This window comes from Bactrocera neohumeralis, chromosome 6, assembly GCF_024586455.1.
Source record: "Bactrocera neohumeralis isolate Rockhampton chromosome 6, APGP_CSIRO_Bneo_wtdbg2-racon-allhic-juicebox.fasta_v2, whole genome shotgun sequence".
Lineage (NCBI taxonomy): Eukaryota > Metazoa > Arthropoda > Insecta > Diptera > Tephritidae > Bactrocera > Bactrocera neohumeralis.
The window spans coordinates 20,407,334-20,426,217 of NC_065923.1; the positions used below are offsets into that span (position 1 = coordinate 20,407,334).

The 18,884-nt window shown below is 34.3% G+C and overlaps 1 protein-coding gene across 5 annotated transcripts in view; it reads left to right on the forward strand.

The window, feature by feature from the left end:
• LOC126762200 (protein still life, isoforms C/SIF type 2) overlaps positions 1 to 18,884 on the forward strand; it is a 361,392-nt gene that overhangs the window by 205,104 nt on the left and 137,404 nt on the right. For all 5 annotated transcript variants that reach the window (XM_050478764.1, XM_050478760.1, XM_050478761.1 and 2 more), the window contains exon 8: positions 8,149 to 8,376. In XM_050478764.1, coding sequence (XP_050334721.1) covers positions 8,149 to 8,376 — 228 coding nt within the window. The remainder of the gene's footprint in view (positions 1 to 8,148; positions 8,377 to 18,884) is intronic.

The window sequence follows — 18,884 nt, forward strand, 5'->3', positions numbered from 1 at the left end:
CGAGCTGGACCAATAACCTCTGCCATGCCGACACCCGATCGCAGTGCAACTCCTCACTGAACTAAGTTTTCAATTCAACCTGCTTTTACTACGAATCTCCTCAAATGACCAAACCCAATGAGCAGATAAAGGCAAATTCCAAGCACTAATTGCTACCCGTGGTACCAGATGTTGTAACTTTTGCTACCTGTTGAGCACCCATCAAATAGCTGATGACATTTGTCGCTTGAACTTCAAATGTCTTTTCATTAAAAGGAATCTCATTCAGTAGTCTTTAATATCAGTTCAAGCTGAGTATTATAGCACAATTTCTAACAAGACTATGTTGAAATTCCTAAGCAAGCCAAAAAACACTCATAGTGGAATTCCTAGACAGACAAACCAATAAAATGTCTTTTGGCCACCCAAATTAGTCTATAACAGTGGTGGCATGTTGGCAAACTAATTTTAGCTTACGCTCTATCGTTCAGTCGTTGTCGAGCCAGCAACGAATTAACATCACGCAAGACTATAGCGCCAAACCAAATATGCCCTGCAAGAAATATTTTATGATTCTAAATGTCTTTGGTGCCATGCAATGCCTTTTATGTTCCAAGCCTTTTAAAGATAATAGGGAATATATCCTTAAAAGACATTTTGTTAATTTTCATTATACTATTAATTATTTAGATTAGATGCTTAATTTTAATTCCAATTTCTCACTGGGCTACCTTTTTTTCGTGCTCACCAACATATGTAGTGACAGATCCTCTCATGCCGACCACTCGTCTATAAGTTCTTGCTACATCATCTCATTTATTAGAACCGATATGCGCCATACAAACTAATCGTTTCAACTAAAGTTCTTGTATGGAAAACAATTTCATTTGACATGATGTCTACACAAAATTTTGCACAGATTATTGGCGCAAGCACCGAACATACCTGTATTGTTCAAATTGAACTACTATAAGATATAGCTATCATATAAACTTACTAATCAAAAAGATTGTTCTTGTCTGGAAAACCTTTTTATTTAATAAGATATCTTCACGAAATTCAACATAGCCTAACATGATGAAACAATGCCAATCTTCCAAGACAAGGCTACAATCTTCCACAAAATTCTTGATTTCGGATTACTATAGCATATAGCTGTCATACGAACTAAACGTTTAAAATCAAGATAAGGATCTTTTCACACCTTTTATATTATAAGAAATGCAGCTATGAAGGTTATTATAGCTTCATTGTGGCTGCAGGTTTTTCTTGCTTTCATTTAAATATTTCATATCACAATTACATAGCTTCTCATTCAAGTACTTAAGTGATCACTATATGAATAATAAGAATAGTATAATAATATAAAGTGTATTTAATTTTCAAGTGAAACATTTTGTTATGGCATAAAATGCTTTATTTTTTTTACTAAATTTAATAACAAACAATTAATAAAGCTTAAGCATTTTTAGACACACTTCTTCAATAATAAAAAAATATTTTATGTTTTTGTTCTAGACTTGTTATTTTACCGTAATTCAAAGTAATTAATCAACAAAACACTCACGGGTGCCATGGCGCAGATTTTAATTAACTTTAATAACTCAGTCATATCAAATCTGAAGCGTCTTTTTTATATTCTTTTTGCTATAAAATACCCGAAAAAATTATTCCAAATAAAAAAGAACTAATAGGAAATATAAAACACACACATATACTCCTGCATTGTAATGCCACCAAAAACAGCTTAATTACTCAAATTAATATTTTATAATTTGCGTGACCGTTATGTGTGGCATTTGATCGCGAACATAAAGCTGAATGCACTTAATAGTTTATATTTATATTGTTGGAGTTAAATAACTGGTACAATTGGAGAAAAAAATTACTAAAATATTTATGTTATTTAAAAAATGCACGAAAAAATTTAAAATGTAGTGATGGATTCGGTTGCAAAAAATTAATAAAGCAAAAGCGTAATTAAAACAAAGCATTGCAGCTATAATTTATTAATGACTTAATGTGTGTTTGTGCCTAGAATATAAATAAAAATATAAATATATATGATTATTTGCACTGTTTACACTTTTAAGTTTGTATATTTTTCATTGGCAGCCATAATTACGGTAATCAGTATTAATTATGACATTAATAGGCAAGGCATGACACACTTATTATGATTTGTTTTCTTCTTTATACATATTTTTAAATCGTTGAGAAGCAATTGCTGTGAGAACTCTTGAATTAATAAAAAATATATATTTTTTACTATATAAACTCAGCATTTAAATTTTTGGTTGGACTTCTTCTAATCCCACCGTGAGCCCACAGAGTTAAAATTTCAACAGTTTAAAAATGGTTTATGTGCTGTGATTGATTTGATTTGAGAAGTTTTTTTTTCTAGTCGGAAATATACTTATTCCTCTAGCTTTTCTACAGTTTTACATACAACATGTACTAGTTCCGCGCTGAAGATATTTAGTTTTGGCAACAATGCTTTCAAAAGCTTGCTTAAAAGTATAATAACTTATACGATTGTTGCATTTCATACTTTCGGATTCGAAAACAAAAGTAAATAGTCAACAAAAACCACTTTATTGTTTTTCAAAATATTCTCCATTAAGATGTGTACACTTTTGCATGCGTTTGAACCAATTCTCGAAGCACTTTTCCACTCTGATTGAGGCATCTCCAAAACATGCGTTCTGAACGCTTCAACTGCCGCTTCTGGTGTCGAAAACGTTGAACTCCTAGTTTATTTTTAATGAATGGAAATAAAAAGAAGTCATTCGGTGCCAAGTCAAGCCCATACGATGATCGACCCATCAAACCGGTGCTTTGAGTGCTCAAAAATGCAGTTGTTTCAGTAGAATTGTCATGGTGAAGCGTGATCCGTCTTCGGCGACTGGTTTTCCATGATTTCTTGAAAGACAGCTGTTGTTGTATGCTCAAAATTTACTATTCTGTGTTGCTCTAGGGTACAGCTGACAGTTTTTCTAAAAAGGAGACAATCATAAAGTCCTTGGTCTGTGAACAACTTTTATTGTGTTCGACTCATCTGAACTTGAAACCCTACTGATGTTTACTTTCAAGCTCATACACATAAATCCACAATTCGTCATCTATCGAGATATCATAGACGTGTTTGGAGCTATCGTATTTTGTTAATTTTTTTCTCGATCAATTGACAGATCTTTTTTTGAGCGATTGATAAATTGTGGGGGATTCAACATAAACAATTTGTTTTGCATATGCCTATGCAATATATAAAGTTTGCTGGTCTCACCAATGCCCATAATGGTCTCAATCTCTCGTTAGGTCACATGACGATCTTGCATTAATAGTTTCCTTAACAACAACTGATTTTGAACGACCTTTACGAAATTCAGCTTGGAGTGATCTTCGACGCCAATTGGATTTACCATATCGTTGATACACCAGCTCTTGAAGGAGCTTTATCGCCAAAAATTTAATCAAATGCATCGATTCACTGATGCTGAATTAATCCACGTCAAAAGTTGTAAAACATAATAGCACGAAAATATTCGCGATAAAATTCGATTTTATGGCCAAGATGAATATTTTAAGTTACTGTGACTCTTTTGTTGAAAGAGTTTTAAAAATAGCGTCAGGAGCATCATCCATTAGCTGAAAGAGCCAACTTGAATGAGTTTCAAATAGCATAACCTAAAAATCTATATTTTTCAGAACTTCGAAAAATATAATTTTTTGAAAAATGAGTTTTATATTGGAAATCTGAGACCGCAAAAAGTTTTACTCTAACTGAAAGTGAAGTAAATTTTTAATACATTCTAAGAAGTTCTAAAACAAATAAGGAATCAGACCAAGGCTTTGAGCCATGCCATGCATCGCCAGATAGGATAGGTATTTACTATATTTTTAATGTGTTATTATTTTCGTTTTGTGTTTTTTTTTTTTGTTGGTAGATACTTAATTAAAAGTTAGTAGTACTTAAGGATATATTGACAAGAGTGACATCTACCGTATCAACTAGTTGAAAAATAATTTAAAAAAGTATATATAAAATATACTAATATACTACCACCACTGCCACGTAGCGAAAAGTAGAAAACTGGCGCGCTGTTGTTCGGCTATAATCGCGTAAATGTTTACAATTAAGAAGAAGAAGAATTTACTACCAAAAAAAATGTTTACAAAATACCAAAAAATTACCAAAAATATCTTCGAACCTTAAATACAATCATTCGCACCCAACAGCCTAACGAGTTGAACGATCATTGTTGCGAGCACTTTTAAGTGTTTATGCAGTTTTCACTTCAACTTATGCCACGTTTGTAACAAATTAATGCAAAAACCGTTATGTAAATAAATTTATACAGACACGCACACATGCACAAAGTGTATATATACGGAAGCTTTGTAAGCCAAAACTGTTTAAAAAACTTGCCACATTTAATAGCGTTTTTCGCGCGTCTCGTTTAGTGCTTGTTCGGCACTTTGATATTGTATAACTTTAACACCTTCAATAAATATTTAATTAAACATTATTTCACGTTTCAAGCTGCAGGCTGCTGCTACATTGAATTGCAGGCTTTTAACATGCTGTGAAGTGTTTTTGCATATGGACTTTTTTTTTAAATAAAATTAAATAAAAATATTTGCGGAATTTTTAGAGATACTCGGCATGTGTGGGCTACCAAGTACGGTGTTTCGCAAACGCATTCAGAATTTTATTGTTTATTAAACATAATATTTAAAACAAGCCAAAAATCTTAGAATTTATTAACTTTTTAAAGATTTGTTTAGTAATAATTTTCTTCAAACGATTTTGCAGCAAATTATGAAAACATATGGTTAATTTTATAATATTACGAATTTTGTAATATTTCATTCATTTCATTACTTATTTTCAATAAAAATTTTAAATAGGTGGCAACCCTTTTCAAAATTTTTTTCACTTTCTAAGGCCTACAATTTCGTAATACTTCTTTGTTACTTTCAATTAAAATTGTAAATAGGTGGCAACCTTACAAAAAAAATTTCCACTTTTGGAAGCCTAAAAGGTAATTTACCACATAAAATGTAATACTTGATTTATTAAATCATTTTATTTGCATATAAAATTAGAATATGTGGCAACACTACTTAAAAATATTTTTTACTGGTAGCCTTCTTTAACAACGTTAGCTTTATATGCTTTTTCAAATAATTCGTTTATCTTAATTTTTTGTTTGTAATTTGATTAAAATTTTTAAGCGGGTGGCATCACTTTTCCAAATATATATTTCAACTATAAGCTTTCCTAAAATTGTCAAACTTTTTTTAACTTAGAATTCAAACGTTTTAGTTTTTATGTTGTCACCTTTAACTCCTGCAGCCATTCGGCTAATGCTCCGACCACTAAAAGAATTTACCTTTTACTAAAAACACATGCGATTTCATAACTCTATTGTTTGAGCACCTTTTTGGTCACTGTGCGTGTATTTACATATATGTACATATGCATGTAAATAAACATATCTGATTTATTTACTCAGTTGACAACGCTGGTTTACCGCCAAACCAAAGAGCGCATAACTAAAATACCCTGTAAGAAATTGAAAGCTTTTAATTTAAGGAATTTAAGATGTCAGTTTAAGTAAAGGGTTCAATTCACAGACTAAGAATAATTGGTCTAGTGCGGTCAAATTAGACAGAAAATAAGAGTAATATAGCCGACATGTGGGTAAAAAGTACTCGAGTTCAAAAGTCAAACTAGTTTTCTCGAATTTCAATGAAACAGTGAGTTGTATCAAATGTTTACTCTAGACGAAAATTGTAGCTCTTACAATTATTCATAAAAAATTATTCAATACTTTTTTTCAAAGAGCCACTGTTTCTGAATAACCACTATTTTAACCAGATTAGTTTTAATAAAATATATTTGAAATCTCATAAAAAAACAACTCTGTGAGTTCGAGCTCCCTTTTGTGAAATAATTTGGAGAATAAAGATGAAAATGTTATATAAGGCCTTGAGGAATATTCCCATTTTTCGATATGACATGGAGGTAAATTAGTTACACTTTTAGCGCTGATGCCTGATTATGCTGCGCCAATCAGAGATTTGGCCCTCGAGTGAAGCTTAGAAGCAATTTTGTTCATATTTTCAGAACATACCAATACATGTGAGATGCGTTCAGTTAAGAGAGCAACATATTAGTTTGACATTTTAATTTTCGACCATTCAAGTTCATCATGAGTATCATTTGCTTGAGTTACTTACTTTTCTAAGAGCAGCGAAAAGTCCGAAAAAACAGGAAAAAATTTAAGAAATAATGTTAATCAAAATATTCTAAAAAACCGAAAAACAGAAAAAAGTAATATCAACTAATGTTAATGAAAATATTCCAAAATTTTCAATACTAGTTATTTTGGAAAAGAGTTGCCACCTATGTAAAAAAATGAAAATATTACAAAATTGGCATCACAACGGCCTTTAGTAAAATATTATTTTTTCAATGTAACGATATTTTTGGAAGAGTTGCCACCTATCGAAAAGTGAGAATTTTACAAAATGTGAGCCAGACGTTCGAGAAAATTATCTGAATAATTTAATATTTTTTGAAACGTTATACAGTTACGACGTCATATTCATAAACTTTATATTTTGGAAAAGTGTTGCCACCTATTTAAATTTTTTTAAATATTACTAAAGTGGCATCACGCAGATGGTCTTTCGTAAAATTTTATTTTTTCAATGAAAATATATTTTTGGAAGAGTTGCCACCTGTCGAAAAGTGAGAATTCGCTAATTGTTATACAGTTTCAACGTCACTTTCATATCCTCCCATACATTTCATTCGTCATCACCAAAAATGATGTGGGTGATGAGTGTTCCATAGGGCCCTCAGCTACATTGTTAGGCATCTCTTTTGCGACCTCTACTCGACGAACTTTTTGCAAAAGTTTCAGATGCTTCGAGACGAGCCTAGCACAAAACATTATCCGAAATAGCCTGAATCGATCTATAAGAGGTGTACAGACGCTCTGCCATATATCTGAAGCCAACACGACGGTTTTCAAGCACAGCCACTCAAAATCTGTTTGTTCGTTATACTATAAAATAGACTTCCTGAAACACTTCTGCAACATATTCAATGATTCCGTAGCCGTGGTTCCATTGGGAACTGAAATAAAATATATGATTATATATCGAAATAAAATATATAATTATTATATATATATTTTTTTAATATTCTAAAATTTTAAAAAATTCCTGAGGGGTCTCTCTATAAGTATTTATGTATGTATGTATGTTTATAAATATATATATTATATATATTTAATTGTATTTAAATATGCAAATATTGATGACAGCCATCCGGAGCATCGTTCGCACGTGCGTTTGGCTTGTAGTTGCAAATGGATTGAAAACAACAATCCTGCCACGGCTAAATGGAGCACGAACGCGACGAATTTGCACTTTAAAAATGGCAATACTGCCCCCCGCAGCAGTCCGAAAGACCGACAGAATGTTGATTTCATCACAAAGTAAATCAATTTGTTGACATGGCTCTTTGTTGAATTTTTATCGATATTTTTTAACAATTTTGCTAAATATTTTTTTTTTATTTTATCAATATCATATTTTTATTTATATATTATGACATGCCTCAGTTCAATAAAGGTATTAAAGGAGTTTACATAGTCTTTAAATGCAGCAAATAACAATATTTTGAGACAAAATTTACCATCGATATAAAACTCTTTACTCAGTTATAAATCCAAGTAAATCAATGGAGGGTTATATTGCAGGGAAGATTCGACTGATTTGTTGAAAATATTTTTTAGAGAATATACAGAAAAATTTTAGAATATTTTCATACACTTACTTAGCGATTTTGGTCAGTAGAATATGAAATCTATACCATAAAGTAAATATTTTTCACTTTTTCCTTCATGTCTCATTCCACCTCTCATTCGCCTGCGACTTTAATTTCTATATTGAACATTTATGAAACTTTAAAGCAGCTCCTGCAGCCAAGTAATAACGTGAGTGTGCATATGTATTATTAAGCATATGTGCACATAAGCTGCTCTCGTACTTATCATTTCTCTTACGATTTTCGTACAATTTTTCACAAATATCAATTTTTTTCATATTTTACTGATTTTTTCGTGTTTCTCTTTTTTGCTCGCCTTTCAGATGAATTCACGTGACGAACCGGAAAAAACCTTCAAAGTTGCCATGCCTGATAATGCTTACGCCACGGTTTATCTACGTGACGCCATGTCGGTGGAGGAATTTTTGGCCAGCGCCTGTGCTCGTCGCAATCTCAATCCGATGGAGCATTTCGTACGTGTGAAGAAGCGACGTGACATGGAGGATCACAACTACTTTGTGCCACATCGCAATGATTTGATTGAAAATTACGTAAGTAGAAAACGCAAACGCAAAAACAAAAAATGCCATAATATTTAATGTACAAAGCCGTACGGGATTATGAAGGCGAAAATAGCGAGAGAAGTTATAATAATTATTTTGAGGTCATTGAAGGACATGAAGTATTGAAAACGTTAAGAAAAAATATTTTGGAAGCCAAAAAGAAAACGGTTTGTTAACATTATGAGCCGAAAAGTATCAGCAATGGGCTTAATATTACAACTCGCTTCCAAAATGTATGACTTCCATAAACGATTTCCCGAAAAATAAAAGTTTTATGGTTAGCTATAAACTCGACTTAAAACTGTTGGGATATTTATGAAGAACTCCCAGTTATATGTAAGTTATTTGCATTTTCATATATCTTTGTACATTATTGTCAGAAGCTCTCTATCAACTCCTGCTTTAGACTTCCTCACAATTGCAGTGTATTTAAAGCAGCCATTAAGGTAACAGCAGATGATCAGCACTGCAGCTTCCTTCAGAGAAGTGACCATCTACTCCGATAGCAGGGCCACGATACTAGTCTTGAACTCATTAACAGTGCGTTCTTGGTTAGTCAAGGAGTGCCAACTTCGTTATCAATAACATTGAGTCTCTTTGTGATAAGACTGGTATGGATGCCAGGCCACAGTGACATCGCAGGCAATTGTAAAGCTGATGAGCTAGCAAGGAAAGGCACCCCAGAACCGCTACAGTAGAATGGGAGCTGATCGGTATTCTCTTGTGTTCTACCACTAAGTAGCTGGGCCTATTGGACCAATTCTAAACCACAAAATTAAACTCGAGCTTGCGGCTCAAAATTTGTTCTCTCAAATATGCGCGGTCATAGATTCCAACATCTTTGATGTACTCTCCTCTCTTTTTAGGTTTAGAGTTTTACTACTCGTGAAAAGTTATAAGTTATTTTATGTACTTCCAAAATCAATGTTCTACAAAGCTTAAGCCATTTTGCCGTCCAACAAACCTTACTTCCTTGACCTATATAAACACTAGGTCATTTATGGAATTACAAACACGAAAACTTTGGTTACTTTTGTATCGTTAAGATATTTTTTATGGACCTAATTATCGGGATTTAAAATTCGGGATCCCAAAATTTTCGGGATTCATAATTATTCTAATACTTTATCACCAACAGACTTTTTAATGGACTCTAATATCGGCATTTCAATTTCGGGATCCCGAAACTTTAGGATTACATAAAACTTTCAATAAATATCTTCAAATAATCGCTTTTGATGTTCAATTGGCTACGCAAGTCATATAATCGACAGTAGTTTTAAACTGACTCAACTTTTAAGGTTTTATATTCAATCAGCTGATATGAGTTTATCAACATAAAATATTATAATAACTCCTTTAGTATTCAAAAAAGACAGCTGTGATATATACTTATTTCACAACCCTAACCTAAATTTATTTGGCCAATATCATAATGCTTTAGTGCTCATATTTAAAGATATATTGTTCGACCCCAACCTTACTTCTGGAGACTATAAATATCAGCTTAGCTGACTTTTCGGGACTGCAATTGCAATATCGGGATCCCGAAATGTCGCAATCGGTTTTGATGTTTTGAAGATGTCATAATTAATATTAAAATTCTTCTATATAATAACAATTCAATTTTCTCTCTTGGATAAGGGTTTCAAACTTCAGTTCTACAGAAGCATTTATTTTGTTATCTCAAAGAGTAAGAATTGCTTACAAAACGAGGCATAAAACTAATATTTTATACGGCGCTTTAAAATCCTGTTTATTTTAAAAATATTTGTATATAAATTGAATAAAACCCTATATCCATATTTCGGAACTGAAGTTTCCGGATCCCGAAATCAGTTTTAAAGCTTTGAAAATTTCATAATTTAATCATGTGTGCAATCACGTTTCTGTTATAAATTCATATGAACTAAATAAATAATGATTTTTCGGGATTGTGATTTCGGGATCCCGATATTTCAAGATTCAGTTCTAAAGTTTTAAAATTCCATAATCGATGTGAAACACAGCAGAAATTTACAAATTCCAATTTCTCTTTTTGGGAGAAGGATTGCGAACTTAGTGTTGCAGATGTAATCACATTATTACTCCAAAAAAAGTATGAACGTATCAATAAGACTTGATAATAAAATAAGAAATAAAACTAATTCTGTGTGCAGTGATGTAATCATGTTTCTGTTACAAATTCCTGCGAATTTAATAAATACCGATTTTTCGTCATTGCGATTTCGGAATCCCGAAAAGTCGGAAATAAGACTAATTATATGTGTAGTGAAAAAATCACGCGTCTGTTATAAATTCATGTGACCTTAATAAATACCGATTTTTCCGGATTACAATTTCGGGATCCCGAAAAGTCTGAAATAAGACTAATTGTGTGTACAGTGATAAAATCATGGTTATATTACAAATTCATGGGAATTTAATAAATACCGATTTTTCGGAATTGCAGAATCACTAAATATCATTATCTGTTCTAAAATTTACAAGATTTCGTTCTCGATATAAAAGTTCAGCAAAAATATGCAAATTGACGGTACATTGAACCCATCAGCCGGCGGTCATCAACAAGTCAATTTGACACAAGGAATTCCATGTACGACAACCCTCCTGATAACCATACGGCATAATCACAAAGTAAACATTTGCTGGTTTGTTGTTTACAAAAACAACTATTTGCAACGCTTTCAAGAACAATAACATTGAAGCCAACAACTTCACTTCGAGTACCGACACAATGCCACGAATGAGACAAAAAGCAACCGCATACAAATAAAAACTATTGACCAGAAATAACCATAGAAGCCAAGCCAGTGACGACGACGACGATGACGGCGACTTTATCGTCAACATTATCAAGTAACTACTTTTAATGGCAAACAATGAGGCAAACAACTAAAAACAAGAAACAACACAACCAGAAGGAAGTGGCTGCGGATGTATATAGTTCTAACTACAACAAGTACAAACAAAATAAGAACGATAGCATACACTTATATATTATGTGTGTGTGTGTGCCAACATGTGCATGCAATTCAAACTTTTGTGGTCAACTTTTGCTTTAAATGCATACTTGTCTCTTTAATGGTCTCGAGGGTGGCTCAGCATATGTCTATATTTATATGTTCCCATAAATGAGTTCATGTGTGTATGTGTGCCACAATTAAAGTGAGCCACCATCATTGTTGCTGCTGCTAATATTGTCACCAATACGTCCACTCTCACTCGTTCACTTGGACGTGGGCGGGGTAGCGCGCGGTCTGCCACAAGTCAGGTTCAATGTGTTGAAATAATTGAGCGGCGATGGCATGGCAACCATATCTTGCCACTGCCTTCACCACTAGTTGACAGTTGCCAATGTGCAATGAGACATGTGAGCAGCAGCGCCAACCCACATACATCTTTATATATAGAGGGACATATTGTTTTAACCCGTTCCTCGCGCCCTCCCAGCGGCATGTGTTCATTCACCCTTTTAACTGCTGACTGCCGCTCGTTGCTTGCTGCTTGCTGCTTGATGACTGCCAGCTGGCAGCTGCCCTCGGAGCAAAAGTTTGCAATTAACAATTTCATTAAAGCCTTTATGTGAATATGGCATGCCACAATGTCGTCGCCAATGTTGCCAGCTCTGTCGAAAGTCATTGACATTTGAGAGTGGCATGTGACGGCACAGTTGAGTTAAAGAAAGATAACAAAAAACGGACAAAATGCACACACAAAAAAGTGGAAAATTTTTGCATACGCCCGCGCACATATCTACAAAGAAACATACGAACATATACTTGCATAACAATAATGTCTATTAAATGCAATAAATCAGAAATAAGTGAACATAGGGTGCATATGACTTCAATACTTTGGAGGACATGCAGGCATGTAGTGTAGATATGTGTGTGCTTTAGGGCGTGCGTTATTTCACAAGTTGATTGCTTGTTTTTGCAAATAAGCTCTTTATTTTCAATTAAATCGTGCCTAACTCATATTTCTTTTGCCATTTAGATAATGGATGGATGGAATTTTTTGAAATTATTATTACTTCTTTCATAAAAACATTTTCTTAAAAGTTATATACAGTTAAAGTTATATAGAAAAAGACCTAAGCTTTCATGCAAGTGAATTACAGATTTTGTGTTACTCATACGACATGGCGTACTATAAGGAGGAGTACAGATTCTGCGTTACTCATACGTCTTGGTGTACTAGAAATAGAGCACAGATTATGTGTTACTCATACGTCATGGTGTACTATAGGAATAGAGTACAGATTCTGTGTTACTCATACGACATGGTGTACTATAAGGAGGAGTACAGATTCTGCGTTACTCATACGTCTTGGTGTACTAGGAATAGAGCACAGACTATGTGTTACTCATACGTCATGGTGTACTAGGAATAGAGTGCAGATTCTGTGTTCCTCATACGACATGGTGTACTATAGAAATAGAGCATAGATTCTGTGTGTTACTCATACGACATGGTGTACTATAGGAATAGAGAGCGTTTGATTCATAATTTTAGTTGCGTATAACTTTTAATGAAATATTTTAATGAAAAAAATTATTAAGAAATTTTTTATAGAACGGAAAATGTTTTATCAGAATATCAAACTTTTAAAGATGTAGGTTCAATTTCTTTGGATTTAAAAACTTTAATGCAAAAGTTAAAAAACTCAATTAAAATGTAGAGAAAAGTAAAATAAAATAAGTAAGGCAAAATTTAAATTGTATAAAGAGCTTATTTTTAGAAGAAAAGGGGGCGTTCCCAAACACTCAACTGGGAAATAACGGACAGCCTTATATGTATATGTGTATGTACACATGAATGTTAGTCATAATGTTATTGCTCACAGAGGTCATCGATGCATATGGCTGCCTCATTAGCACTCCAACATATATACATATTTGAGTATATATGTATATAGTACATAAGTATATACAGAATGTATGTAACATATTTACACATATGTGTCTGTATATTTCCTGCAATCAATGTCACAAGTCGCCGCTGAAAGTTTTGGAGCGCTTTTGATTATGCATGGCCAACCTCCTGTGTATCCAAAGCGTATGTAGTTTCTGGTTCAGGTCCTTTACTTCATACTACTTCGTGAAGTGCTTCATGAAATGCTAACAACATTAAACCAAAGTGAAATTAACATTGCTACTTTTATATCCACAACTTTAAGTAAAATTAAATGATTACTTAGTAGTAAAACGTCCATGTTCGAAATTTATAGTAATAAGTAAATAGTATAAAAAGTAAAAGTAAAAGAAAACGAGGGTTATGACTATTTTCGAGGCCCTAAAATTTATCGATATTTTCGGGTTAAAGTCAGCAATATCATTTGGTCAAATTTGAACCGGACTGACAAAAAGACTACATTTTCACCTATATTAATACAAATACTTTATTATCGCCAACAATTTTGGCTCCTCAGGCAATAAAAACAACCTATTTTCTTCACATTTGTTATAAGCATCGACTGCGATGACCTTCAGTGGCTCTAGTAAATTTTATTTTTCCTCGGTCTCGTTTCATTTTTGGAGTCTCATTCACCAGCTTGTTGTATAATTTCGACGACACATTCAAAAACACACGTCTCGTCATCACTAATAAAACATTTAAAGAGTGTAGTATTCTCAGCTTTGTTTTCAGTCGTCTCTTTTGAGACCTCTACTTAACGTCGGTTTTGCAAAACATTCAAGTTTCTTGGTACAAGTTCGACACTAACTTGATTAATACCCAAAATACTAACGAAAATGTTGAATTTGATCCATAAGGGATGTTAAAATCCTTTGCCATCCCATCCATAAGAAATGTTGAGCTCCTCTGCCATTCTTCTGATGCCAACTAGACAACTTTCAAGCTTTTTCGATTTCATCATATGAACAGAGTGTGATATACGACACGTGTGCAGCAAGTTGTTGATAACTTCACGATCTTACTAAATGCTTTGTGTCACTCAAATACTTGTGCTCGTGATAAAGTAGACATTTTATAATAGCTTTAATGACTCCGCAGCCATGATTCCAATGGAATGACAAAATTTCAAGCAAACTAGCTCTTAATGCTTTTTTCAAGGTTAAAATGCAGATCAAATTTCACACGAACATAAATTTAACCAACAAATTTTTATCGATTCGGTGTTGCAATGTAACAGTTCGTGTCATGTAAAATCATATGGTATATAATGTAAAGTGGAAAAATCAGTTGGACTTGAAATTGTTGATAAGACATGATTTTACAACGATTTCGCCCCTTTTTCACATGGACTTCACATCGGACTACAGCCACGCCTATTTCCCATATAACACAATTTTAAATTCTATCTAATTCTCTTCTTTTGAGTGTACAAATCAAGAAGCAATTAATATAATGGGATAAAACTTTCCACGAATAATGCTTTTAGAGTTTTGTCTCATGGCCAACAATTGTCCAAGTCCAACAAAAACTGTTAGAATGAATAAAATCGGATGAAAACTCGCCCTTGACCCCTTTTATACTATAAGCACCATGTACCATCACGTACTTCCTTGTCTTACATTGTCGCAAAAGTGTGAAATGTTCGGTTGAACTTAACTCTTCCTTATTTGTTGTATAGTCAAATTTTCCGAAAACATTTAACTGTTATATTTATAGTTATTTATAATTTATATCGAATTATTGGCATTAATAGCGATAAGAATAGTTTGATTTAGTATTGTGTAGCTTTGCATCTTCACGCCTTTAAAGTGCTAAGCTTAATTACGTTCATTCCTCTTTAATTACTATTATATAGTATATTCAAATTATATATATATATATATATATATTCCATACATAATATTTGTTATATACTACTCTCTTGTTGTATGGCCTTCGTCATTGCAAATTTCGCATTTAATGTTACATTATCGCAATCGTATGGTCTCATTCGTGGTCGGTATTTACGTTTGCATTTAAATGAAACACCATATAATGCCTATTTTATAATCACGCAATTTAAAGCTTAATGAAAGCTTATACTTATACATACACACATATAACAGAGTAACGATTGCGTCAAACACATGCCGTTATATATACTGCTAGTGTGAGTGAGTGCTCGTATGATTGTAAAATTGTAAATTCATTGAGGTTTCAGATTTACATAACCTGAAATTTTTGAGCGTAAAATTTGTGGCATGGAATAATTGTGGTTTAAATGGTTTGAAGTGGCATGGCAATATATGCAATGTAAATTTCATGGAGTTACGAGTACAAAATTAAAGTCATTTTAAATGAAAACTAATTCGAACTTACTCGGGCTTACGCGTGTTGAAAGATTTAGAAAATGTTCATTACTATATAGACTATGTGGATTTAGGTCAGGTAAATCTGTATATATTCATGCAGAAAGTTCTCAAAATTTTTCCGGCTAAAAATGAAATTCATGAAGTTCATGAAGGAAAATTCCGAAAGTATATAAGCAGTGTGACAAAAAACTACGGAAATTGTAAATAATATTTATTTTGTCGCCTTCAAAGCAATTTCCACCAGATCTAATACACTTATGCTAACGAATTTTCCAGTCCGCGAAACACTTTTTATAACCACTTTTTGAGATGGCCTTCAGCTCTTTCAGTGAATTTTGTTTTATCTCTTCGATCGACTGAAAATGGGTTCCATGGAGCGCCAATTTCAGTTTGAGGAATAAGAAAAAATCACATGGAGCAAAATTCGGTGAATACGACGGTCGATCGATGGTATTTACTGCATTTTTGGCTTTAAATTCTGTCTCAATCATAGTTCGATGCGATGGTGCATTATCATTGTGTAAAATCCATGAATTGTTCTTCTACATTTCCGGCCTTTTTTGACGGATTACCTTACGCACACACCTCAATATGACCAAATAGAACTCTTTATTGACCGTCTTTCCATCCGGTATAAATTCATGATGCACCAAACCACGATTATGGAGAAAAACAATGAGCATCACCTTGATTTTTGAGCGGCTTTGGCGTGATTGTTTTTGATTTCGGCTCGTTTTTTCTCCTCCATTCTAATAATTATTAACTTGTTTGCGTGTCAAACTCATCATATGCAGTCTTCATGAATGTGGGATCGAAATTCGCACGATCAGGCATGTCCAAAGATAACTGTTTATAGTGCTCGTTTTGAAAAAAATTCAGCTTTATCGAGACGAGTCGAGCAAGAATGCGTTACATACCCAAAATATTCACCAAAATCATTCGAACGAACCCGGGAGAGATGTGAAGCTATCATGCCATCATTGTAGCTCTTGCCTGACGATTTTCAGGCACCATATCCTTCACTTTTTTAATATTTTCATCAGTTGAACAGGTCGAAGGCATGTCTTCAACGATCTCTCGACCGTCCTGAAAGGCTTTGTAGTACACGTAGGTTTATGTTTTTGATAAAACTAAATTAATGTAAGCCTGTTCCAACATTCGCAACGATTCCGCACACGAAATTTGATTAGAAATAAAAAATTTAAGATAAATTCTATGTTCGATATTATTATGCATTGTAAAAATCGCAACGTTTGGCATAGTAAATAAGGATAGTTCTACCAATTCTTGCCTCGATATCGATCTGTAATTTTACACAAGTCCTTTCCACGTCAAGAAGCTGGTCACTTATCGGAACCCCAGACATCGGACTACATACATACGTAGGATAGATAGATAGTTGCCATACAACCTGATCGATCACAGTCAAGTTCTTGTATGAAAAATATGTCTATTTCATAAAATAACTTCGGCCGGATATAATATTTACAACCTAAGCTTTTGGCATATGTTCGAACAAAAGTATAGTAAAACTAAATTTTTTTTCTCAACAACAATTGAAGCATTATGTGTTGAATCAATTGAATTTTCAACGCCTAATATGTTGTTATTAGCAGTGCCACGTTGAACCGCATCATTCATGCCACGGAAACACACGCACACACACATCGATAGAAAGGCATAACCGGTTTTGCGGTTGCAACAGTGAAAGGGCGCGCAACACCGGCGCTTGCAACAACTGCAGCATAATTAGTGATGTACTAAGCACTGCACATACTCATACAAACGTACATATAGAGACACACACACTTGAACACCTGGCGACATGCAACACAGTGTGATTAATGTGCATGTTTTTGGCGCCTTGGGAGATTGTGGCGAACGTGGAAACATACATGGCGCTGCCAAACACCAACACATTTCCGGGTAGTGTGTGTGCAGCAGCAACACCAACAACGACCTAAAGCAAACCTGGCGGTAGTGATTTGCTAGTTCGCACTGTGTGACACGCCCAATTGTTGTGTTTGCCGTAATATGGCTTATTACAGAGCTTCTTTATTCGCGCAGCGAAGTTTGTGACTAGATTTCGGCGACTGCTGCTCCGGTGAGCGCGTTGAAGTTACGCGAAATTGAGTTAGACTAATTATATTTGAAAGTTGAGCTAATCATGTAAATTACGAAGCTTTGATGACTTAACTAGAAATTAGCTGCTGCTTTGCAACTAAATCTGCAACAGTTGCATTAGCGCCACGAAGCACCCTAACTTAAGGTGTTTTCTTGGGTGTTTATGAGAAACTCTGAATTCAGTTTAACATTTTTGTTGTTGTTGTAACGATTGTCTAGTCCCGTTAGGCTGGTAAAGTTCAGATAAGTTGTCGTCGAGGTCATCCGACGGTAAGCCCTAAAACTGTAAAAGCTCTAAATTGAGAAGAATTAAACAGGAGGTTCCGCAGGGTGGTGTCCTCTCCCCTTTGCTGTTTAACTTTTACATTTCGAAGCTCCCTCAACCACCAGAGGGAATTTCTATCACCTATCACGATAATGACATCAGGCAATGGAATCGATGGCATGTGTTCAAAGGTAAACGGCTATCTCTTTGACATCTCTTGCTTCCTCGCTGCACGGAACCTAACACGCTCAATAACCCTAAGATTTTAGGTGTGACAATCCACAGCCTGCGCTCCTTCACTCCTTCCACGACCGCGATTATTGCCAAAGTACATAGTCGCAACAAAATCCTCATGGCGTTAGCCGGAAGCGCATGGGGAAAAGGCAAAGAAACGTTGTTGGCAACACATGGCAATCGCCTCTTGCTGTCTCCAAACGAACATCTACACAGCTCCCAGTTAAGGAGCATAATAAACTCCTCTCCCAGCAGTTTTTGCTGGAGTGTTTTCGTGGAAATCATCTCTGCAATCATATGCTTGAAGCGGAACCGATTCTTAGGAGCATCAAGAGATCATTTCTCAAATACGTCGACAACATAAGACAATACGGCGACCAGACTTCGGACGCAACTAACTTCAGACATGCACTGACCGCCATTTACAGCGCAGCGTTAAAAACCTACACCAACTTCATCTCAATGAATGGCGTACTTAGATTCAAACGAGCACCCATTGCAGACGAAGAGCTCGAGTTGCCGCGGGAATGGAGAGCGACCCTTTCGCAGCTTCGTTCTGGATGCTGTAGCAGGTGAAACTATTACTAATCCAGAATCAAACC